This window comes from Idiotropiscis lumnitzeri, chromosome 4, assembly GCF_059441095.1.
Source record: "Idiotropiscis lumnitzeri isolate Australia: NSW breed Sydney's pygmy pipehorse chromosome 4, RoL_Ilum_1.0, whole genome shotgun sequence".
Taxonomy (NCBI): Eukaryota; Metazoa; Chordata; class Actinopteri; order Syngnathiformes; family Syngnathidae; genus Idiotropiscis; species Idiotropiscis lumnitzeri.
In genome coordinates this window covers 19652758-19677014 of record NC_142394.1, presented here as the reverse complement: position 1 = coordinate 19677014, position 24257 = coordinate 19652758, and the positions used below count along the sequence as shown (strand labels likewise).

At 42.0% G+C, this 24257-nt stretch overlaps 4 protein-coding genes across 7 annotated transcripts; 2 read left to right on the top strand and 2 right to left on the bottom strand.

Moving 5' to 3' along the window:
- Positions 1–1120: 1120 nt before the first annotated feature.
- smim19 (small integral membrane protein 19) lies at positions 1121–2797 on the top strand. Its single transcript, XM_088293082.1, has 3 exons — positions 1121–1437; positions 1853–1977; positions 2418–2797. The coding sequence occupies exons 1-3, from the start codon at positions 1304–1306 to the stop codon at positions 2480–2482; spliced, it is 324 nt and encodes a 107-aa protein (XP_088149208.1). The 5' UTR covers positions 1121–1303; the 3' UTR covers positions 2483–2797.
- pld7 (phospholipase D family, member 7) lies at positions 2743–10684 on the bottom strand. Of its 2 annotated transcripts, none has more exons than XM_088293075.1 (12): positions 10343–10684; positions 9818–9919; positions 7368–8273; positions 6623–6801; positions 6318–6498; positions 6130–6244; positions 5929–6056; positions 4784–4975; positions 4563–4702; positions 3778–3943; positions 3575–3674; positions 2743–3500 (listed from the first exon to the last, which is right to left on the bottom strand). In XM_088293075.1, the coding sequence occupies exons 1-12, from the start codon at positions 10457–10459 to the stop codon at positions 3298–3300; spliced, it is 2529 nt and encodes an 842-aa protein (XP_088149201.1). In that variant the 5' UTR covers positions 10460–10684; the 3' UTR covers positions 2743–3297. The 2 variants fall into 2 exon arrangements, with proteins under 2 accessions (XP_088149201.1, XP_088149202.1); XM_088293076.1 differs by lacking the exon at positions 10343–10684 and adding an exon at positions 10065–10333.
- Positions 10662–14879, top strand: gpr137 (G protein-coupled receptor 137). Of its 2 annotated transcripts, none has more exons than XM_088293080.1 (8): positions 10662–10803; positions 11643–12094; positions 12201–12250; positions 12494–12722; positions 12879–13028; positions 13151–13276; positions 13903–14021; positions 14103–14879. In XM_088293080.1, exons 2-8 carry the CDS (start codon positions 11714–11716, stop codon positions 14197–14199), a joined length of 1152 nt encoding a protein of 383 aa, XP_088149206.1. In that variant the 5' UTR covers positions 10662–10803; positions 11643–11713; the 3' UTR covers positions 14200–14879. The 2 variants fall into 2 exon arrangements, with proteins under 2 accessions (XP_088149206.1, XP_088149207.1); XM_088293081.1 differs by lacking the exon at positions 10662–10803 and adding an exon at positions 10813–11221.
- A 342-nt stretch (positions 14880–15221) lies between these two features.
- On the bottom strand, positions 15222–23739 carry syvn1 (synovial apoptosis inhibitor 1, synoviolin). 2 transcript variants are annotated; one of them, XM_088293078.1, is made up of 16 exons: positions 23557–23739; positions 22224–22375; positions 22029–22121; positions 21386–21538; positions 20412–20460; positions 20072–20175; positions 19866–19992; positions 19692–19791; positions 18633–18698; positions 18288–18404; positions 17964–18121; positions 17594–17734; positions 17369–17518; positions 16296–16479; positions 16066–16184; positions 15222–15993 (listed from the first exon to the last, which is right to left on the bottom strand). In XM_088293078.1, exons 2-16 carry the CDS (start codon positions 22353–22355, stop codon positions 15815–15817), a joined length of 1872 nt encoding a protein of 623 aa, XP_088149204.1. In that variant the 5' UTR covers positions 22356–22375; positions 23557–23739; the 3' UTR covers positions 15222–15814. The 2 variants fall into 2 exon arrangements, with proteins under 2 accessions (XP_088149204.1, XP_088149205.1); XM_088293079.1 differs by having other exon boundaries at positions 17369–17515.
- Positions 23740–24257: the final 518 nt, after the last annotated feature.

The window sequence follows — 24257 nt, the reverse complement described above, 5'->3', positions numbered from 1 at the left end:
TTTTTTTTTTTTTTTAATTCAGCAATTATTTTCAAAGCAGTTCTTGTTTTCTGTTGTGTTTAAGTAGTAAAATTCTATTTTGGAAAAAAATAAGATAATGCTGAAAAGAAAAAAAGTAACAGTGTGATGAAATGAAATTGTGTAAATAATGTTTTGCTGATGATAACATTAAATGATTGAAAAAAAATGTTACCTTGGGACGGTGCTTATATTTTTTAAGCGTTTGATCCGCTCACAATTAAAAAAAAAATCCAACAGCCATTAATCATGGCAATGATATCTAATGTATCTATAGGCAGGTTTTTGGTTTACGACCGTCATTCAACATTGCGGGCATGGACACGGACGAAGCTGCTTACACGCCGTTGGGAGAAGACAAGCCACAGGCGGCCATCTTACGTTGCCATCTAAGCCTGGTTTAATTTGAATACATTGATTTCTCTGTGGTATTTGCTCTCTGAAGCAAAAATTTGGGGGAAACACTCCATGCACATTACATTGGTAAGAATGTGATTTTACATTTTCTCTCATAATGACTGAGTGCTACTCAAACATTCGTCTGCATCATGTCAGAATCATAACAATCGGGACAAAATTCCCTGCAAAATGTTAACCACTGTTAGATAAACTCTGAATGGTTAATGCAAACAATTAAGTTCATTATTTGAGAGGCCCTTATTAGTTATACACAGGGTACACAAATACTCTCATTACCATGTTTTCAGCAAAAATAAATAAATAAACAAATAAAAATAAAAAAAGGAAAAAAAAGCTGTTAGTGTGGCAACGTAAGATGGCTCCCCTCCGCCTTCAACCGCCTGTGGTAACTGATTTCCAATTAATTTATGGCGTAGAACTGATTTTCATACAAATTTCTACTATTATGACTTCACTACCGCGTTACTTATTTATTTGGATTTAATCTAAATGTTTATATAAATGCACTCCATTTATCATTTATGTTTACTTCTAATCATACTCATTTCATTGTGTGGGCTGTGTAAAATATATATTTTATAATAACGTACTTTAATGACAACAACAAACCAAATAAATATAAAGTTTCCATTAATTTCGGCCTTTTTCTGTTGTGATTTTGAAAAACAATTAACCGGAAACAGGAAGTATATGAATACGTGACGTGATTGTGTTTACAACGGAGAGAGGCTAATTTTCCGTTTAGCTCAATAAAAGCTAGCCATTTGTTGTTATTATTTTTTTTTTTGTAATTAGTGTTTTTCAGCTACTCGAGTAGCGTAGCTCTTCATACAGATTATCCTTCGAGTTCTTACGCGGTGTTTACATGGGGGCTCACGGCCTTTTGGGTAACGAGCCCGAGTCCATCGACTACTCTGTTCACGAAGCCTGGAACGAGGCCACCAACGTTTACCTGCTGGTTATTCTGGTTAGCTTCGGCCTGCTCATGTATGCCCGAAAGTGAGCACACTCTCTACTTCACCATTCGGATCGTTACTTGGACACCCTAATGCCGTACAGAGGGCATTCCAACATTATTTTTTTTATTACGGACCAATTAACTTTCAATTTAACGTTTTTTTTCTATTGAGTACAAGAAAAATAATTAATGAACCCTCGTGTTACGTGATTCGTCGAACTAAACCATTTGGACATTACCAAGATATTTTATTTACCAACATTCATGTTCATGTGCACATCTCAACTCATGCCCACTTCAACCTCTGTTAATATACGAACGATCACCCCAGTTTATGATGACTAAGAGTGAATATATGTGTTTTTTTTAGTTCCATTTAAGAATGTACCATTCAGAGATTCATTTTTGCGTAATGTGTAAACAAAAAACATTTACTTTCATTGTTCGGTTCTGTAGAAACAAGCGGAAGATCATGCGTATCTTCGCTCTGCCTCCCAGCGCCGGGAGCAGCCAGGAGCCCAATTTCTATGACAGCCTGCAGAAGGTCCGCCTGAGACAACAGCTGGAGATGTACTCTTTAGGTTGGTATCAAGTCTACTTCTCACTTGCATTTAACGGTTCCCAACCATTGTGCCAAAGCGTGTAGTATTGTACTTTAGAAAAAAATCTCACGGAACGCTCCTTAACAAAATGTCACATTTGTAGATAGATTATGCTTCTTCTGCCATCTGGAGGAAGAGAATAACTGTTCTGCTCAGGGCTGCTTTTACCTACTCATAGTGAACTTGTGGCAAGAATGTGAAAGTGAAAGGAAAGAAAAAAAAAAACAATTTTGATCATTCCTCGACTTCTGTTGGGCCCTGGGCTCAAACCCAGGTAAACTGTTGGTAAAGGCGGCCCTGGTTCTAGCTTCCATATACATAATTGACCAATGAGTGTAATCGGATAGTTTATTTCACTCAGCACTGTGTAGGAATCCCTTGTGATGTCCTAACTTAATGTCATCTTTTCTGTGTTCCAGCTCGTAAATATGATCAGCAACAGCATCAAGGCCAGACAGACAGTGTTCAGCTTTCCATGGAATGAGGGGTCTTGTCTGGACAAGAAAATGGACAGTAGAAAAAAATGTTTAGGTCAGTTGTTTTGTGATGATTCATGGAGAAGAACCTGCCAGATCGAGGTCTCAACGGCCCGTGCCATGAACTTGTGAGGAGCCACTTGTCACCCGAGGAACTTTTTGTCATGCTGGGAGTACATGAAAGTGACTCTTTTGCACGCTGAATTAAATTCAACATTTTAAATTATTTAACTTAGAAAAGTCAAGTGTACGTTAGATTTGCTCTGAGTAGAATTCAATGTTTTTAATTGCGATAAACAAATAAATGTATTTATTCAGTGATACATCGTCGTATTTTTACACATCCAGGTCCTTTATTTTTACACAGCTGAATGATGCGAGAAATATTCGGTCATAAGCAATTGCATTCAAACATAATAAACCAACATCCTATGATGACATAACCTGAGATGCTCACTTTAGTTTTTTTTCCCGAGACATTCCAAACAAATTAACAAGTGAACTTGAGCATCAAGTTTCGAGTTTTTTTTCTTAGCAGCATTTCATTTTTCAGCTGTGTCTTATACCCTGAATTTCAAAATTAACAGGGGAAATAACATGCAGAACATATACAAATTGCTCCAGGCAAAAACCAAAAGAAAAACTGTACAGCTCAGCTTGGTAGTTCCGACAGCAGCGAGCACACAAAATGGTACAAAAATACGATTTGAAACCAACCATAAAAATTATATACAGACAGTTTCCCGCAGCAGTCACAAAACATGCTAGAATAGCTAAAGACATGAAGATGGAAAGGCAGCAAAGCGAATCGTACGGCGACACTTCAATGAGGCATGCGAGGGCAGACTCTGACGTCGGCGACCGACAGCGAGCTGGAGTAATGCGACCTCCAGTCTCGGAGGAAGAGCTCTTCTGCTTGGCTCTGCAGAGTCCGCTGGCCTTGTTTGACCTCCGAGTCGGTCTGGTTCACCACCAAACTCACCCCGGCGCTCTCGGCGAAGTAGGTCTCGGACCAGTTGGATGTGCCTGTCCGCATGGAAACATGCAATTACTGTCATCTGCAGGAATGGCGGCGTCAGGAGGAGGAGGAACAGACTGACCGATGTAGAGGACTCGGTCTGTGATCATGTACTTGGCATGGTTGACTCGGGCAAAGGGGAGCTTCATCTGCTCGGCTGTTGAAGGCACTGTGAAGATTTTCTGCGTGGGAACAAAACACAGTTCAGACTGGTACTGCCGAAAAGGCAATGTGGCAAAATGTCCGCCCTTTTGTGAAATCATGAAGAACACTTCAATGACACACCACTTCAATGTCACATTTCATCGGCGGCCTGTTGAGGACCAGCAGCGACTGCAAGAAGGTGAACATGGCGGCGGGCGAGTGCTCCCAGCAGCTAACCAGGAGACGGATTTTCACACCTCGAGTGCAGGCTGCAGCGCGCAAGGCCGAGTCGATGGCGGGCCAGAACCTGAGAGCGGAACACCACCGACATAGTCTCAATAAGCAGCTTTTTAAAAGTGTCGCATTGCATTTGAAAGTTCGGGGTTTTTTGTACTTGTAGACTTGAAAGGTATTTGAACGTGAAAGCAAAAAGTGCAGAAAAATGAGAAATGAGAAAATTGATTGGACACATCCTCCAAATTTTGTTTACATTTTTCCCCTCAGGGAGGTGCTCCTGCAGGTAACATACGAGCCTTTTTTTATTTTTCACAAGCCATAAAAATCTTAATTAGCAATACTACAAATGCAAGTGTTTAAATAAGCAGTGTGTAGTCTTTTGTTTCAAAGTTTTTTTTTTTTTTTAATTTAATTGCATAGTCCTCCTCAATGTTTGTGTCGACTTACTCTGATGTGACATTAAACGTACGGGTACATTGTTATAAAAAAGATCTTTGACGTCTTTAGCCGTCAATGGTATTAAATGAGTTAGATGTCATGTGTAAAGATTATATTTGTAAAGGCACAGATCGCTCATCACTGTGCGATAACATGACTTTAATTTTTTTGTATTAATAGTAGCCAATTTGACATCATGCACATTGTAATGTCTTTTCCAAATCTAACAGACACAGAGAGAAGTTGGCAACCTGAGTGGCTTGGTCGACTCCGTCAAAGGAAGATAGTCCATGACAGATACGAAAACAAATTCCCGAGCATCGTCGATGACGGACAAGATGGTGTCAAGATCGCCTGAGCGTCCACGGGCGGAGATCTGCGGTGGGGCAGCCTGCAGAAAACACAATCCAAGCAGAACAGGAGACATTTGATTGATTTTTCAAAGTATTTCAAAAGTGCCGTGCGAACTCACCGACAAGTAGACTCGTGCTGCGACTCCGTTCAAGTTGACCTGCAGAGGATGCTGGGCGCCGGACAGCGCCGTGAAGCGAGCGGGCCAATACGGTGGCAGGGATCCATTGAGGCTCCAGTACACCGCAAAGATACGAGCGGCGTCTTGAGCCAGGCAGCTGCAGTCCTCCACGGCGACGCCCACCTCCTTCACCTGGGAAGCACAAACAACACTACTCACCTGGACTATGCAAACGGAACTTTTGTGGTCCAATAAGTCACACTTGAACATCCCCACCCCAAAATTATATATTTTGACCCGTCCGCTTGTGAACTGGTCCCTCAAGCACATTCATTCCCCATTTAATACAAATAAGGAATATTGCTAGGATTGGTGTGGAATGGGCTACTTCCATCCCACAACGGCGCAAACGCCCCGTTACGCCCAATTGTATCAGCGCAAAATCTAGCAAAATACCAAAAGAAAGAAAACTCATGAAAATAGGGCCCGAAGTGTTTCGGAAGTTAGTAACTGATTGAAGTCGATACATAAACTGACTTTCATAATTTTTCATTTTATTAACTCATTCACTCCCATTGACGGATATATACGTCAAAAAGTCAATTCATTTGACCTATGCTGGCAGTGAATGGATTAATTATGCCCTCATTTGATATTGTTCATTGTAATACAAATTATTGTATTACTCGTGTTCAGTAAAAAAATGCGAGAGGACCTCGAAAAAAAAAAAACAAATTAAATCGCAACAGTGAGTAAAAAAATTGCAACTAGTTTATTCAAAACCGTTTAGTGGTGACGCAAACTCTAAGTCACAACGCGCTGCAGTCACGTGTGATCACCAACCTCCACTTTGCAGACGTGAAGAAGTGACGGGTACGACATCATATATTTGTCGTCCGTAAATATAAAACTGAGTATGGCTCGTTATTCGACTTGATGACGAACGCACTCGTTGCTTTCCAATCGTAACCTCCAAACATTTTGTCCTCATTAACAGAGAACCTCCTGTACTTTGTTCAAACGCAGCTTTCATCTCTTTGTGCCTCTCTACGCATTCATGTGCTCGTTCTGTAACGCCCGAAGATGCTGCCTGAATATGAACTATTAATAGTTCAACATTTCGACCAATCACTTCTCCCTTTTACCTGATTCAAAGAGCACCAGTCCATGTTGGCGCTACCTAAGTAAAAGTGCTTCTGATCAATCACCATCAGCTTGGTGTGCAAGATGCCTCCAGATAAAGACTCCAGATTCACCTCCCTGATATCGGCACCTGATCCAAAACACACGTTGCAAGTGTCAATGTGAGGTCAAGCGTACGATTCGAAAACGAGTTTGTTATATACCCGCCGCGGCCAATTCACTAATGTCCCACGTCAAAGTCTGAGCGGCATTCGTGGCTAAGTTGAGTTTCACATGTTTGGAAGGGAGTTGCTTCAGCTGCTCAAAGATCTGCCTGCCCTGCGAACACGTGAAGGGACAACATCAGAGGGGAGACCGATCGTCGAACGAGGCCCCGCGGCGCTCTCCTTGCCTGAATGTCGAGCGAGTGGGCAAACCGGGACTCGTTGCTCCGCAGTGACATGTAGTACGCGGCGATGCTGACCGAGCGGTTGGCCTTGCCCAGCAGGCTCAGCCAGCTGGCCGTCGTGCTCTGCTGCGGTGACGGGCTGGACGGGTACAAACCCAACGGGATGCTCTCCACCAGATGAACTCTAGACGAGGAAAGTCATTTTCATTAAACAGAAGAAGCGCATCCGACTTGGGAAATGTTTTTGGTTGTCTCATCGGGACGCTACTGTAAACAAGCAATGTGATTGGACGATACCAGCCGCTCACCTACAATCTCTGCTACACTCCTCCGTGAGGGGGGCCGTGCCCTCCAGCCAGTGCAGCTCCAGATGAGCAGCCAGCTGGCTGAGCGACATGGGAAGGCCGAAGCGCCACGCGTGCATACCAAAAAGTAGCAGAGTCAACGGCAGCAGGAAGCAAAGGGCCAAGCGGCCACGTTGGGATTTCTGCAAAAAGACAGATGGGAATTTATTTATTTATTTAATTTTGATCCTAAAATGGAAAAAAAGCATAGGTACAAAACGACAAAACATCTTTGGAATGTTTAAGATGTTTGCGCAGGGTGTGGGTAAACTCCTGTAGCGAATGTGTCGTAGTTGAGTCGATCACCATGGAGACGGGCATGTTTGCCAGTTTAAACTCACTTTTTTTTTTTTCTTCCTACCCGTCCTTTTCGGTTGCTTAGTCATGCATGGTCGATTTGTAGAGACAAAGTTAATGACATTCAAGAACCTCCCCTGAACCCCCCCCCCCAAAAAAAAGAAAAAAGAAAAGTTAAATGCAAGTCTCATTTGTCTTTAATTGAGCGTAATCCTAATCTATAAACCCAAATAATTTATGTATAAAAAATCTGATAAAATACATAAAAGCAAATAATTGCATTTTAAATCACAACATTGGTGGCGGGAGTAAGATTATTTTTCGGACTCGTTAAACCCTGAGAAGGGACGTGAAGATTAGGAAGTGTACCCGTTGAGTAGTGGGCGTGGCCATGCAAATCCCTTAAACTCACTTTGACTGATTTGCTTGATGGCGCTTCGGAAGGCTGCTGCGCTACCACATGACATGCGGAGCCGTCGTCAATTTCGGCTTCTTCCTTGACGACATCCTCGGTGTCCATTTCGTGCGCTTGCGCCTCGTGATCGTCCTTGACGCTGCCGGAATCACCCAACACCTGCTCATCAAACGACTGCTCATCGTCGCTATCTACGTCGGAAGATCTCAAGTCCTTTGACTCGGCCGCGTTTGGATCTTCGCACTCCCACGGTGGTTTTTCGTCCACAATAGCCTCCGTTTGACCGACATCGCCTTTGCAAGTGAGCTCTTGGGACATTGGGAAAGGAATATTTCTCTTTGTCACAATATAAGGCCTTTGTGGCGTTTCTTCGTGAGGCGTATTATGGCTGACGGCGTCCAAACAGCGAAGGCGGCTTGTGGCGCTATCCATCTCGGGGTATTGGCTCGCGTTCCCGCCCGGTAAGGGACTCTCTTCCACTCGAAGAGCAGGCCTGGGGCTTACCATCAGACCGGGCTGCACCGTCTCCGACAACGTGTGACCTTTTGGGGCCGCCCCTGCAGTCGTTTGTTCTGTGCTGCTCAGGTTGGGAAGGGCCTCCAAGGTGACTTTGGGGCTGCCGACTAAAGGCTGCGAGTGTGTTTTTTCGCGAACATCAGGAAGTTTGGATTTTGAAGCGTCAACACTTGCAAGTTTGTCCGCCGGCTGAACAGGAGGAGCAGGAGGCTCTTTTTTGGAAGCAGCCAGCTCAGGGCTCACAACAGCGGGGCGCTTATGGAAAGTTGGGATGCGGGAGGCAGGCTTGGCGCTTTTGCGGCTCATGTCGTCTCGCACGGCGGCGGGTTCTCTTCTCACGGCCTTACCGTTGAGACGGTCGAGCACGATGCTGCAATCCTTCAATTCCTGAAGAGGGGACAAGATTGATTAGAAAGTGGGTGGGAACTAGAACCTGTTAACTTTTCAATTGCATATTCCACAAAGATTTATCTAAAATACTTGTTTTTTTATTTATTTTACATTTCAGTTAGCATTCGGACAGAGAAGAGCCCATCGGCATTTGACGTCTTTTTGCCCGGCATTTTTTTATAAGCGCATCATCCCCTGGCCAATGGCTGCCAAACGGATTTTTGTAACAGCGTTGCAACATTTCCTCGCGGCAAGATGTTTCTCGGTCCACGACTGCAGTTCAGCGCGAGTTTGCAAAACTTTAGAACTGTCGCCATGCTCCAACGCGTAGGACAATTTGCGTTATCCGTGGCAAGTTTCTGGAAACTTTCTAGTCATATCAGGCAAACCGAATGACAACTAAGAGTACAGAAATCCGCCTTAACATAAATAAAAGGATGTTGGAAATTCATTTATAATTGGAATTGAAATGTCGATATCCATGGCAACATAAACAGATCGATTGTTGCAGGATAAATGTTGAATGTTTAATTGACCGTGCAAGTTGGGCTCAACAAGGTGACGTGAGTTCATCTGAGTCCCACTTGTTCTAAATTATTTAACACTTCTCAATTATAGATGAATGTTTTGTTAGACTGGAGGATAAAAAAGATGCAAAGATGAGATAACTATCTTGACGCCGTATGTATTTTTTTTTTTTATTTCAAATATTCAAACATTTTTTAGAGACTCTGTTGGCTGCTCTGTTGGTGGTTTCAACAGTGCTCTCTCTTTAGGATGTTCAAAGCTTGGCACATTTTTTTGTACAAGCTAAAGCTGCTTTAAATTTTTCCAAATTATCCCTGACCGGTCTGGTGAATTTCTTCGTTTTCGTGATGGTGGTGTTCGCGAGTGTTCTCAAACAAACCACTGAGGACTTCACGGAACAGGTGCATAATCAAGAGTAATGTGGATTATTTATTAAATTGCTAACTTCTGAGGGCAAGATTGGGCTCGATTGCTTTTACTGCTGGAGACAAATTCCATGAGTGTTTTACATACTTGGCCCATGAAGAGGATTCTGATATACAAGCATTCCGAGTGAAAGAAGGCGTCTGAATACAAACTTATATTTGTTTAAAAATTTGCAAACTGCATTATCATTTTCATTCCACTTCGCAAAGGTGCATCAAAGCAAGGACAAACAGACAGAACAATTTCTTCTCTCCATGTTGAAATCTCACACAACTATACTCGCAAGAAGCAATGTTTCACTGGCAACATAATGTGCATAACGTTTACTTTTTCAAGACTTTTTGGGGATTTTGTCTTTTTTTTATATGCACATTTTATTCTTGGTCTAGATTACTCTCCAATCTCATTGTACACTGAGCATAATGACAATAAAGGGCATTCTCATTCTCAATTATGTGCTAGAACAATTAAAGCAATATTTTCTGATTGGAAGACCAAAAACACGTGGGAAAAGTTCATGGTCTAGAAATACTTGTCAAGGCACTTTAGACTCAAAGATGATAGACATGCATTCAGTGTATCGATACCGTGTCATCGGTCTCCTCCACTGATTCTTCATCATCAGTCTGCACTCTCTCCATCTCCTCATTATGCGCAGTGTCAGAGTCCGAGTCCAAGTCGTCGAACTCCTGGGGCAAAGAAGAAAAAAACACGAGTCAGTAAAGCCAATCCGCTTCTAAAAAATTAATGCGGCGTGGGTTTAGCTACAAAGCGATGAGTCATGAGGGCTATATGTGTGTGTGTGTGTGCGGCGGTCAGAATGAAACGACCTACCATGACGCAGACGCTTGCAAGTGTGAACGCACAACGCTTCACAGGCAAAAATAAAAGCTTGAGACGATTAGCTACACGTCCAGACTCTTTTATGTTTAGCGCTTGGTTGTTTGTCCGCACGCTGCTTCTTCTTCTTCTTCTCCTTAAATTTTGCGGATAGGTCGGCTAGCGATGCTGCTGCCGTCGCCGTTTGCGAGAAACTACGTGGCTCGCTGTGAAGTTTTCTTCATTCCGCTGAGGAGGAAAAGGAGGCGGAAAAGTTGAGTAGTGTTACTCACCGCGTGCGCTGGTCTCTCCGACAGGCGGGAGGACTTCCTCTCTGCGGTTGTTTCTGCTGTTTCAGTCTCCTCGCCTCCACCACGCATCGATTTGCGGGGTCGCAAAACCATCGGCATTTTTGAACCTTCAGTTTTTTTCAGTAACCTTGACAACAATAAAAAAAAAACTATAAATACGAGTGCACTACACTGTCGAACCAAAAGTGTTCAATGAATAATATGCGCCGCTAGTAACTACGTGCTTTATTTAGGGAATAAAAATAAAATGAGTTTCGCTCGCATCTTCTGTCACAGGGCGCGTAAACATCAACCAAAGGAACCGCGATTTCCTGCAATCCCTGATTGGTAGTTGGAATCAAAAGTTGAGACTACGCCTATCACAGGTGACGCACGTGACGTAACACGGAAGTAAAGATATGAACGTCGTCCGCTGAAAATACGCCAGGTTCCTGTCAAATAAGGTCTGCGATTTTGTTTGAATCCAGTGATCGTTTTATACGTTATGGTCGACAACATATGACGACGTTTTGAAATTGATCACCCCCGCGTTATTGCGTTAGAAAAATAAATCGCTAACGTCAATGACGGTTAGTGTAGCTCTTGAAAGTTAGCAGTGTTGTTGACACAAGCGACCGACCTTGTTGACGCAGTTTAATATTATCTATAAGTCAAGGTGATTGTTTTCTTGATGTTCGCGCACTGCCCCAGAATAGCGATCATGACTATAAACACGCAATTCCAAACGTTTACCGGCTTAGCAATAACGGTTTACTTACAAGCTAACGTTGTCATTAAGCCTTACAAGGAAGTCATTTAAATGTCCAACCTCATTTGCCTCAGGCGAAGAAAACGATCCCCTGCCGATGAACTGCAGTCAAGGTGTGTTGAACACCAGCAAACTTTTTTTAGCTATTTAATCCTGAAATATATCAAATAAAGTTGCAGGACGCATTTTGTTTTAAATCTAAATAAATATGACAATTTTATTAAAGTGTATTTGAAGAAGTATTACGACTTTAACAATGTTAAAACGAGCAGTATAAGAATCTCTTTGGTTACCACTTTATTACTGCTTCCCAGATGACCCAAAGACCCTCCATACTACTACTGTTTGGTTTTGTTTTACAATAATATATCCAGCAGATGGCACTATTTATTACCATTCGTTGTATGCAGCAAAATCCCACACCTTATTTTCCGTTTACTTGAACGTTATCTTGCTACTGAATGGATAAGATCTCCGTCAGAGGTTTGCATTTGTCGACTGCCTGACTGAAGGATTCCATGTGTCTGCCATCAGGTGTTCCACGTTAACGTCCATTTGGGAGCAAAGGGTAGTCAACATGGACCTCTAGATGAGTCAGGACCACCATGGAAGCGCCAGTCACAGTCTCCCCTCCTCCCAATTCCTCCACCGTACCCGTCCCGCTGCCCCTGCATCCCGCTCTGGCCCCTTCAGTGCAGCTTGGCTTTACCGTCCTGTACACGGTGCTGTACGGTAGCCTCTTCCTGGTGGTGTATGTCCAACTCTGGCTTCTCTACCTCTACAGAAACAAACGCTTGAGTTACCAGAGCGTCTTTCTTTTCCTCTGCCTGCTGTGGGCGGCGCTGCGCACCACCTTGTTTTCATTTTACTTTCAAAACGCACTGGAGGCCAACCACCTCCCCGTGGCGATCTACTGGCTGCTCTATTGCTTCCCTGTCTGCCTGCAGTTCTGCACACTGAGCCTTATCAACTTGTATTTCACTCAGGTGAGACCAAGGGGATTTTCTACTTGAAGATAGATGACAGGTTAAGATGACCTTTTGCCACAATTTGTGATGAACTTGATTACGTCTGGTTTCTCTGGTTGCACAGGTGCTACTCAAAGCCAGGGAGATTTACAGCTCAGATGTGGAAAAACGACTGTGAGTGGGCATTTTATGGAGATTAAGCATATCACCCGCTTTAGCTTGCGTGAACGTGCTCTTTGACTCACCAAAGGTGCAAAAAAAGTATCAAAAAATTCTGTATATAGTTTAAAAAATATTTAACAAAATCTTGACAATTAATTATTGGATGAAGTTGATAAATCACCCGACTGTAAGCGAGTAAACATTTTCCATTTCAATCAGTGTTTAATCTAAAATACTGAATGCATTTTGTTTCAGGTGTAGGGCCCGCTGCATGTACGGGGCGCTGAACGCCATCTTCTTCTGCGTCAACGTGGGCTGCGCAGCTCTCGGAGGCCGTGTTGAAGGCACGGGGACATGGAATCTGGTCCTGGTCCGGGTGCTCGTTAACGACTCGCTGTTCATCCTGGACGCGGTGTTGCTCGCCGCTCTGCTGCTGTTGCTGACGCGACACTCGCGCTCCACAGGCCCTTACCTGACCAGCAAGGTGAGATATAATATGTTAAATTTTTCTTTAATGTGCAGGAGTTGGTGTCATTTTTGTTTGTATCGTGTCAATATGTGTGACCTTTTAACACACTCATTATGACATGAGCGCAAACACAGACGCCAACGGAAAATATACTTTTTTTTAACATTACAGGGGACCACAGTGTGTCGCACGGCAGCACTCGGCACCACGATCATCTTGCTGTTTGCCAGCCGGGCTTGCTACAACCTGAGCGTCCTGGTACTGTCTCAGCATCACCATGTTGAGTCTTTTGACTTTGACTGGTACAACGTCTCCGATCAGGTACTCCATTTTTACACCCTGTCAAGAGTTTGCAATGTTTTGCCTCCTCGGGGCTCATTTACAAGTTTTCTGCGTGCCAAAACAAAATGCTTCTATGAACTCGTTTTGTATCTCGTTGGCAGGCTGACCTGCGTAATGAACTCGGCGACAGGGGCTACCTGGCCTTTGGCGCCATCCTCTTCATCTGGGAGCTGCTCCCAAGCAGTCTGCTCATCCTCATCTTCAGAGTTCGCCGGCCTACTCCAGAGGTTGTTAAAAGTCATTGATGAATATGATTAAAATATGAATTTTACTGCTAAACTAAATATAAAACTAAGACCATTACACATGTACTTAAACCAACCACATAACTTTTCCTTGAAGTAAGCTGACTTATGGGAAATGCTAAAGATAGTCCAATGAATAGGATCTATGTGGCGGTGTTTTAACGCATCAGGCATGGATATTTGAACACAAACGGTCCAGCAACACATGTAGACAGACAATATAGATTAAAAATACACACAGGCATATATTCTTTATATTCTAAAATTAAAAACGATTTATCAACAGTTAGCTGAGTCAGATACAGAAACTCTTGTTCATTTGTACTAGCATGACGGTATCATACTGCCATCTGGTGGCCAAGTGGCGCACACCAGAAGGAGCCGTAATGAATTAATCATGACGCACAAACTTTCTTTTTACCTTCAATTTGCTTTCCTTATTTTAAAAAACTTTTTTTGGGGGGGGGGGGGGGTAACGGAAGTGCTAGATGCCATTTTGATGAAATTGAATTTGAAATTGTAGGACCACAAAGGCTACTAGAGGTATTCTCTTTGCTTCCTTGTCCATTTTCTGCAAAGTCACACACATTATTTTGTGATGTCGATAGGGCAGCAACCTGACTGTCAACAACAGGACCCTACCTCGGCCTTATTTTTTCGATGACCCCCAAGGCAATGAGGAGGAAGTGGCTCCTCCATGGAGTTCAACTTACCAGCCTCACTCAAGGTCGGTCGTGTGACTGACGACACCCGTAATGCTGTCAGTTCCCATGTTCATTGAATTCTTATTGTCCTTCGGTTATGCCAGCTGGTACGGATCGGAGACCGCTCCTCTCCTGTTTGCCAGCAACCCCCCAGACCGGAGTCACCAGCACCATACTTTGTACTCAACACCACAAAACTGACGCGCAAATGCGGGCATGGGTACGCCGTTCTTGATGGTGGCCATCTCAAGGAAAAGCAAAAACCAGCATGTCAACCAGTAGAACCTCCATTTGTCTGGTCTGCGTATTAATGTTTTGTTTTGCACTGAAAACCTCAGGAATTGTCACCAAACATTACATATGCACTTTTCTGGTGTTTTTTAACAACTACATTTTAAAAAAAATTATATTGTCTCTTAAAGGGAACCAACTTTGTCAGGGAAGACATAAAATCCCAAACATTGAGTCGGCGTTCTCTCTGACAAGTTTGAACTTGGGTTTTGCTGCGTTTTGTCAACTTTTCTAGAGGACAATCACCTATAAGTGGTTCACCACTGTAAATAAGCTCTTAATTTTTCTTGAAAAGCTTCTTTTGCATTCCACTTTAGAATGTATCAGTATGTAAGAGTGGACTGAGCTTTTCACCTCTGCACTCTTTGCTATTCCACAGATTTGTGTACCCTTTAATATTTTGCAAAATATTTTCTATATTAATATTTCTATACTCGCTTCCTTTGTGATTATCCTCCATTTTGATGAAACTTTTACCAGTAACTTATTAATTGTATTAACAGTTTGACGGATGTAGAAAGAGCTTTGACTGGATCACATTTATTGTATTTTGTAAACAATTAAAATGTACTTGTCAGTCTGTTGCTTAAGAGCTCGTGTGAAGTTTGAGTCTAAGCTACGTGAAGTAAATAGGTTGTATCTTAAGCAAAGATTTTGAATCTGAATTCACAAAAAAAATTGGTGTTAAAATCCCCTACCATTCTTTTAATTTTGTCCCTATTTTTTTCCTTAACACAATTCCATTTTCTGCACCGCTTATTCTCTCACGGGTCAGTGAGCCGATTATCCATTTATGGTTTTCTATAATGGCCCCCTGAGGAAACTACGATTTACCCTGTGATGAAAATAAGATACTTCGGCGTGTCTCAAAATTCCAAAACACTTTCACGCTCATCTTATTGATCAACTAAAAGAATGAACTTTGATAATCATAGCCCGAAAGAAAATGTTGCAGTTTATTTTCCGTTATGTACAGATCACCCTAATAAAACTTTATACATTATGTACATATTCAAATAAATCTGTTACAATACCTGCAACATTGGAAAAAAAAAACAGGACAAAGCGTGCTGATTTGGAAAGGGGAGAAAATGTCAATCATTTGTAAAGGGGAGAAAATGTCAATCAACCTTCCTTCTTGGATCAGATAAGATCACTTTGCAGTGGGCGCCTTCTACCGAAGCCAGCTTGTTAAAGAAAAAAAAAAGAATGTGCAGGCACTGAGCTCAATGACAGCCAAACTTACCAAATACTAATAATCCAAACAGTGTTTCACTCACTAAACGCACCCATTCCAAGTTCCTTTCAATTTACCAGTGCCTGCAGTCCTCATTCCACTATTTGTACTTAGTGAAACAAGGGGGGGAAAAAAGCATGCTATCATTTCGACACGAGTGCAAAAGATCCCATGGTTCAACCCCCGCAGTTTGAGTCCGACTCAATTTGGTGAAGAAGGTGAGAGGTGCCAAGAGGAGGACCAACAGAGATGATCCACGTTTAGAGCGCCTGTTGGTCCGCAGTCACCTCAATCGTCTGCAGGTGAAAGTGGCGCCGTTTCGAGCTTACGAAGTCGCCGGCGCCTCAGCTCGGCGGCGTTCGGTTCGCCGTCCTCGTCCTCGGATCCTCCATCTGCTTTGTTTCTTCTCTCGTCATCCCAAGTGGAAGTGGAAGCAGATTCGACCGTTTGGACGGGGATGCTGCTCACTTGGGTCACAAGGAAGCACATCAAGATTTGGGAATTGGAACTTCACAAGTTTGAAGAGTAGAAGTTCTTACAGCTGGGGGAGGAGAGTTTTTCCTGACTCGGCTCGTCCGTACTCGCGCCGGCAGTGGGAAAGGAAGTGGAGCGGTTTGTCCCGTTGGCTTCTCCAGTGCTGCTGTCAGACCTCGGAGGACTGCAGAGAAAAATAAAGAGCTGGCACCTATTGTCTCCATTTACAAATTCCCATGCAGAAAATTGCAAGGAAATCAAAAGAGTGCCCTAAAAAAAAGAGAAATTGACTTACGTGAGCGTGGCGACCGTGCTGAGGTAATGGTGGATGTTGAGCATGGCGGCGTCCAGCAGGGTGTGGATGTTTTGGAGACACTGCAGCCTGGCCTCCAGTCCCCGTCGGCCCTCGGCCTCAAGCTCCCTCAGCTCCTCCTCTGACAGCTGCGACAGAGACGGAGGAGGAGGAGGCATCGACGACACTGCAGGGGAAGAGAGGAGAAGTCCGTTTGCAAAGCAGTTCAATGAAAACCCAATCTGATCAGTGTTGCACTATTTGGGTTCTATTTTTAACCACAAAAGTGATGGCGCCGTTTTATAAATGAAAGAATAATAAGAGCTGTGAAATACGGATTTTTCCTCGGGTGATTTCACAGCTTTTTAAATAGGGGTATGTTTTGTTTTTGTTTTTTTTGTTTTTTGGTGAAGCAGCAAAAAAATTTTTTTTTTTAGTAAAAGAACAATAAATTCACCTCAGAAAACCTTAGAAAAAAATTGGTAAACTTTTAGTTCCTTTTTTTTAATAAACACTGAAACAGTAAATGCAGTTCAATATGTCTGGGAAGGATGTAAAGGACATGCACGGCAGACAAAACATTATTCTGTGTTATTGACATCCTCCATCCCTCTATATGCGCATTATGGCAAAATGCCTCTCCGTAAATCGCGGCCGTTGGGCTTAAAAATTGTTGCAAGTTATTTTATTTACTACATCTATTTTTATTTTTAAATAACTGATTGGTTATCGGAATTTTTTTTCTGCCAAATCAGCATAAAATAACTTCCACAATTGTCCCGCACGGACATCTATGGATTCCTCAGATTTCCCTTCAACTTTCTAATGTGATTACATGACCGAATATGGAAATGTTACATCTTGATATTCTCATTCAAATGAAAAATGGACAAGGAATTTTAGCTTAAGTACAGTAGCAGTGATAAAAAGAGAATTAATTTTAACTGTAGGAAACTAGAAACTTTCAAAATACCATTTTGTGTTTATATAATGGGAACGGTGGTCTAAGGTCAGTTCTGAGGAATTCATCCTACAATTCTGAGCCACTGCAAGTGAAAATACAAATAAAAACCTACTGAAAGGAGGAGGTGGTGGTGGCATGGGCAGCCACGGCGCAGTTGGGAAGGGAGGAGGGGGAATGGAGAAGGGGAATCCAGGCATGGCCGAGCCCGGAGCAGCAGCTGTGGTCGGGTCCGCACTGGTTGAAGTGGACTGGCTGGGACCTGCTGGAAACACGGATTCAGGCTCAGACACTCTGCAAACTTGCATAACCTTGACTATCGATTCGTCACGTGACCTACCGGCTGCCTGCGCCGCCTCAGTGTTGCCCTCCGGCGCGTCCGCAGCACCGGGAGCTGCCGCAGGCGCCGGAGGCATACCGGGAAATGGACCCCAGAATGGGAACAGGCCTGGCGGGAAGCCAGGCAACATGCCAGGAGCGACTAGAGAGGAAAAAGCAGCAAATTAAAACCAACAATTCATGTGCCACGACATAACTTACAGGACATTTGCAAAGCAAAATGGGCCGCTTGGCTTTGTGGACACGTATGACTTTGAGGGCCACTTTTTTTGTGTGTCTGATGAACTTTGTTTAAGAATTGAATAACTCAAGGCTATTTGATGACACACCTGAGTGTCTTGTTGTTGACAGAATTTTTGTCGTCTGCTCACCATTGGCTGGTTGGGCAGCAGGAGCATGTGCAGGGGCTGCTTGAGCAGGGGCCGCAGCCTGTGCAGGGGTAGCAGTCGGATTGGTGTTGGATGCCCGCAGGACGTCCATGCGACAAGTGGGGCACGTCTGCTGTCTCTGGAACCACGAACGCAAGCAACTGTGTGCGGAGACAAATGCAAAGAGAAGCTATGCTTCATAAAAACTGAGAGAATGATCACACAAAAACAAACTCTTTAATTAGGATCAAGTGCTTTCATGATCATGTTCAGCTATTAAGAGAATGCAGGTTTGTTTGAAATCTGTTCATTTCCAACAGGACCTACCTGGAGTGGAAAATGTGATTACAAGGCAGTTTCTTTGCTCCAGTGACCATTTCCTCCCGACAGATGATACAAACATTATCAGAGGCCTGCAGATCTTCAGGAGTAGCGTCAGGGTATCTGATGACCAAACACAAAGTCAAAAAAGTATTCATTTAAAGTTATTTTGGCTTGTGCTGTACAGTATGTAAAAATTTTTTTTTGTAAAGTTTTCTGGGATGGATAGAAATTTTAAATTAAGCACATAACTGCATTATTTTTTAAACATATTCAAAATAAAGCTTGAAGATTACACATGCAGTATTTTTTTTAAATAATGTTATAGGAGAAAAGGCTTGCGTTACTCACAGCGTATTCATGTTGCGGATGGCTCTCCGAGACATTATAGCATCAGTTACAGCTTTCTTAAATTGTCTGAAAGGCAAAAAGAAACATGCACGCACGCACGCACGCACACACACATAGATACAGACACAACCGCAAAACAAGTTCAGTCAATAACGTTAAATAGTCAGAGGTGGAAATAAAGTACAATCATACTAAAAGGTGTTTGGAGTATTTTCGACTTAGCCTAACATATGGACAACATAATTCGAGTACGGTTTAGGGCAGTTCTACGTGACTATAACAACAAACATTGTGCAAAATGAATAGTTGTGTCTTCAGACATGGGTTTATTTTGTTCCGTGACCAAAAAAAAAAAAAAAACATCAAACAATGTGTTGTGATATTGTACTTAAAGAAAACAGAGTGACAACATGATTGAACGAAATATAAAATAAAAAATCATGCCGACACAAAGAGAGAGAATTAATTTAGGAGTCATATTTGCCAGAATTTATGCCTGCGAGTATTGTCCGTCTACAAGTGTTGAACCGTTGAAATATCAGTTGTTTCAAGCGGTAAATACCGCCACTTGATGGTGTTTGTTAGCCTATCTAAGCCATTTAGCATTTTGCATTGGCATTAGGCTCACTTATGTGGTTGTTTTAAAAAAAACTTACAACATGCAACTCCCTTTGTTTTCTGTTGAGTTTGACTGTAAACTTCAAATCGGATTGGCATTCAACAGCTGGAAGCCTCTTTCCGGAGGATGTGGGCTCTATCTGCCAAACTGCTGCTCGTTCTGACATAAGGCGAGCTCACTGCAACCACAAAGCGCTCGTATCTCAAATGGCTCGTATTTCTACAGTCAGGTTACTCCTGCACTACAATGTTTATAGTCGCACTCAAAACTGAGCGTGCTGAAAAGCTCGAAGAGTGAAGTGGAATTCATTAACTAGTTAAATCCGTTAATTTGTTTTACTCTGCTACAACCAGGTTGTCAACGCTAAAGATCATTTGGTCTCAGTCGGCCGGTGAGAGATAAAGTTAAAAATGAAAAAAAAAACAAGTGAGACTTCTTACCTCATAGCCAGATACATGGGCCGGATGGCAAATAAGGGGAACGTGTGAACCTTCATCATAATGGTCATGAAGGCAATGTACAGGAGAACTTTGATGAAACCTGAAACGGACAATAGCACATATTTAATTGACAACAGATATTAGCTTTTAAGTATGCAAGGAGCATGCAATTACCTGTGAAGAGCTCTGTGTAGAGCATATAGACAGCTTTGTTGTCCCAGGGATTCTCACTTTGCAAATCCACTGTGTGCAGGATGTACTTAATGAGCATAGTCAATACCATGGTCAACAGGATGGCGTACTGAGATGCACAAAAAAGGAAATATTTAAACATACGCAATTAGGCAAGCACATCATGTTGAAATCTAATTTTGACAAACCTCAAAGCCAAAAACAAGCTGCACCGAGGCTCCTCGCGTGATAATGCTTTGACAGGCGTGGTAAACAAACAGGAAGTCCAAGACTCCCAGTAGCCCCATGAGAGCTGGAGAACATAAGCAACGGGAATCAAATTTACAACATATCCACACAACAGCAGCTTGGCGGAGAAACGTATACAGCATCGGAGTAGAGGTGAGGGAAAACTCATGCTGACCTCTAGAGCGCCTGCACACACAGTCACTTGCAAAACAATTTATTTGAGTGTCACAATTAAGACGAGAAGAGAAAATCATAAAGCAAAAGCAACACAGAAACTGAGGTGACACTTTGTGTACTTACATAACACTCGAAAGTGGAAAAGACAGGATATGTTTGGACTTCGTTCCATCTGGCAGATTGAAAAAGAGAGAAAAAAAAAATTGAAAAAGAGAATTCATGAAACACAAGCAGCGCCATACTTCATTTGCTGTTAATACATAAAGCACAATAATATATTTTTCAAATTCCCTCTCTAAGTGGCCTCTGCTTATTACATCGTGCTTCACTTGCCAGGGTGGCTGTCCAAATAAATGCAGCACTTCAAATGAGTGGGAACATTTGCTATCTTAACATGTGTCATGGAGGACATCATTACCGCTAAACACACGCCGTGCATAGCAGATATCGAATCTGCCAAGTTGAAGTTTAAGCGACATGCAGCAGCGGAGCGTTCCAGAACAAAAGCTGTTGAACATGACAACTTGGAGACAATAAGAATAAGAAGTGGAGAAAAAAAAAAAAGAACTGAATCAGCTGATAAGAAGTGAGCACAACCAAAGCCTGTTGGGTTTGGCTCTAGTTTACGCCAATGAGGACAATCGCCATCGGAAATGGAAGGATAGCTAAACAATCTAAAATATGTGATCTAACGTTACCTCGTTGAGCAAATAAGCATCATCACGACCACCCTACCAGGCAATAAGGTAGCTTGAAAATCACAAAAACTGTAACCACCGACCCCCCCCACCTCAATAATGCGCTTTAATGTGTGATTATCGTTTTCTTCCCATGTGTTTTTAACAACTGCAAGCAATGAGTTCATCCGTGTTAGAATACATTTATTATATATAAATGTTTTGGTCATATAGGTTGGGCTTACGCTAAAATAAGGACAGAGGAACCATGAATTAATGATAGACAATTACAGTTGTTAACATTTCTCCTAAAATTGCATTCCATTAGATAGCGATATCGATTTGAATGTTTGTTAAGCCACATGTCTACAACGTGTTGTTTATAAGATAATGATAATAGATTTCTCTGCGATTACTTACAAAGTCCACGCGGTCTTCAGCCAACCAGTGGAAGCACTTCAGGAAGACCAGAAGTGTGAAGAGGGCAACAAAGCGTGGGGAAAAGTCGTCCCTGAATACAGTGAAGGCCAGGCACGTCTCGGTCACTGCGTACCAGGAACGCTCAATGAGATGCTGTTGGAAGAGAGAAAGGGATGTCGTGCGAGTGAATAGAAAATGTCGACACACCTCTGTGCAAACACATTTTGTGATTTAAAAAAATGATAAGCCATTTCAAAAATATTTCTTTTATGACCATTAATTTGTAGAACGACTGAACTTGATTTCATGAAAAGTAAAAAAACAAAAAGCGAGATAGTGCGAGTTGAGTGTGCACTCTAGTTACTGGCGACGTGGCTGTGTTCATAACTAACCGATTACGTCCATTCAAACACGTGTTTAAACGGAGTCAGCACACAACTGCCACCTTCTCAAGGGCCAACAGGTTTACATATTAATGGTGGAAGAAGTTTGGAAATGATTTATATTGGTCTTGTATTTTAGTATAACGAAAAAAATGGCATTTGGACAGGGGTTTGGAGAGTTGTTTTTTTTTTTTAATCATAGTTGATCACAATATGTACGCTACATCAACTTTGATATGTTTGTTACATATCCTAACTACCTCCATTTCTGCTGCCCTCAGCTGTCCAAAAAACACCTTCCTCATGAACTTTCCCAGAAGGAACACCAACACAAAGGCCTGGATGTACAACACCTGCAACAACCACATCAAAAATGTGAGTGCTTTGAGGAACTTGAAAGTCGCTACAAAGGCCAACAAATGAGCTTCTACTGTTTTACTTGAGCACCACCTTACCGCCATGCTGGGGCTGCTCTTGGTGAGGTAGACGACAGTTGGGTAAAACTGATGTTTGAGGAGGTAAGCATGAGCCACCACAGCACCAGTCAATGCCAGACTGGTGACGGTCACCAAAGTTGCTCGCACCATGTTGGACGTAACTACAACTCCTGCAGCGAAAGTGGGATTAGTGACTTCTTCATTATTATTTGAAATGTGTCTAATGTTGCTCACACAAACAAAATCATTCTTGTAACAAAGTATAAATATTTAAATAGAATTTAAATTTTCACATGTACGCTGTCATTTGTATTAATGGGAACTTTCACTTTTAGGCCTCCCAAGCAAAATGTCTACGTACTTTTGCACCAATGCATTTCTCCTAAACTTCACTGAGACTATTTTCTACAAAATAAAACTACCAGTATTTCACATTTTTGTGACTCATAGTTTGTAAAGTCACTTGTGATATAACTGTAACCCACCAAAACTGCTCATAATTTCCATCACTTCCAACGCTAATTTCACACACTTTAGCAACTCCAAATCCTTCCTAACTGTAACATACATGTTCAGTACTGTTATGTACTAAAACAGCGCATTTTTAATGTTTTGACAATTATGCGTGTATTTTTTTTTATCTTTATGGCACCAAGTATAAAATGATGCGGAGCAATAACTGTTATTATACAAATTATTTACTGTATTTCACCGAATTGATACTTAACGTTTGTGCATTATTACTTTTGTAAAAGTTCATCAATTTAATATTTATTGTAGTTTTCACATTAATATTTTTATACTGAGGTCTACTTGTGACTGGAATTACTTAAAATCATTATGTTGTCTGCTTCTGTGTTTACCAATCTTTGAAATGGATAAAGACTCAGTTTCATAAAACGTCACTTTAAAAATCTCGACCACCACTGACTTTGCATGAAGACGTTGCCCAGAAATAAGTGCATTTAACACGTCATAACTTTAACTTTTGTCACTGGAAAATAATAAGAAAATTGTTTTAATTTTTTTTGTCTTTTAAGGTTGGTTTCATGTGAATCAATTGATCTTGTACGCACATACACGACTAAATGTGAGTCAAATCTGTATTTCTTTTTACTTAACTTGGTAAGCAACATTTCGACCTCATACAAATTAGATTAAGCATACAAGTGTAAAATATAAACCAACAGGGGACCCCGAAAAACACAGGTTGAGTAGTTAGGCAACGTTAATTTATATCGTCAAATAACACATCACCGGCAGGTAGTTAATCAAATGGTTAGCTAATGTCAGCTAACATGAGCTAGCTTAGCCGGTAGCATTACAGCTGTCAGCGCTCTACGGAACTCACCAAACCGATGTATGCTTGTTTGAAAGAAAAGGGGGAGTTTATAGTTTTCGAAGGTATGTATGTCCTCAGTAATCAATCCATTTCGATAATTTAAAGCAGCCTTTCAGTGATATTGCTGGGTTTCGCCCCTCTTGTTCGGGCTACGTGTTTATCTTTGGCTTGCTGTCTGCCAGCCACATCACATCCGGCTTTTACGGTAACTCGACGCAACAACAAATAAAACTAGTGCAATTACGCTCGTACTCTGGATTTATTATCTTCAATAAACAATCTATACTTTCTATTTATAATGTATACAACATGCTGGTGTCGTATTTGTATATGCTTAGGTTCTGGCAGCATAATGATAGTTGCACGTCATTGACGTTTTATGAGTATTACGGTATAACTCTACGTGGACCAATGGGAAGTTGCCCTTCTGCCTTTCAAGTTAATAAAATGAAGAATGCCAATCTTGTGTTCAATTAATCGTTTTTTCCCTTATAAATCAGCATTAAGAGGCAGTTTCGTTTATGGGATGATAACGCGGTTAGAATAATATTCTGTACACTCATCAATCAGTTACTTTTCTTACTTTGGTTATTGGCCAATTCAACCAAAATTACAATCAACACCCTCCACCGCCACATGATTAAAAGTTAATGTGGGTAATATGAGCTAATAATGTCAGCTAACACTAATAAGTGGTACTTCTCCTAACA

Coding starts and splice junctions, on each gene's coding strand:
- smim19 (XM_088293082.1), top strand. CDS start 1,304: ATGGGGGCTCACGGCCTTTTGGGTAACGAGCCCGAGTCCATCGACTAC. Junction 1,438..1,852: donor CTGCTCATGTATGCCCGAAA/GTGAGCACACTC, acceptor TCGGTTCTGTAG/AAACAAGCGGAAGATCATGC. Junction 1,978..2,417: donor GCTGGAGATGTACTCTTTAG/GTTGGTATCAAG, acceptor TCTGTGTTCCAG/CTCGTAAATATGATCAGCAA.
- pld7 (XM_088293075.1), bottom strand. CDS start 10,459: ATGCCGATGGTTTTGCGACCCCGCAAATCGATGCGTGGTGGAGGCGAG. Junction 4,703..4,783: donor CAGCACGAGTCTACTTGTCG/GTGAGTTCGCAC, acceptor TGTTTTCTGCAG/GCTGCCCCACCGCAGATCTC. Junction 3,944..4,562: donor GAGTCGACCAAGCCACTCAG/GTTGCCAACTTC, acceptor TTCCGCTCTCAG/GTTCTGGCCCGCCATCGACT.
- gpr137 (XM_088293080.1), top strand. CDS start 11,714: ATGGAAGCGCCAGTCACAGTCTCCCCTCCTCCCAATTCCTCCACCGTA. Junction 12,723..12,878: donor GCCCTTACCTGACCAGCAAG/GTGAGATATAAT, acceptor TTAACATTACAG/GGGACCACAGTGTGTCGCAC. Junction 13,277..13,902: donor TTCGCCGGCCTACTCCAGAG/GTTGTTAAAAGT, acceptor TGATGTCGATAG/GGCAGCAACCTGACTGTCAA.
- syvn1 (XM_088293078.1), bottom strand. CDS start 22,355: ATGGTGCGAGCAACTTTGGTGACCGTCACCAGTCTGGCATTGACTGGT. Junction 21,539..22,028: donor TGAGGGCAGCAGAAATGGAG/GTAGTTAGGATA, acceptor CTCTTCCAACAG/CATCTCATTGAGCGTTCCTG. Junction 17,519..17,593: donor TGAGGCGGCGCAGGCAGCCG/GTAGGTCACGTG, acceptor CCGTGTTTCCAG/CAGGTCCCAGCCAGTCCACT.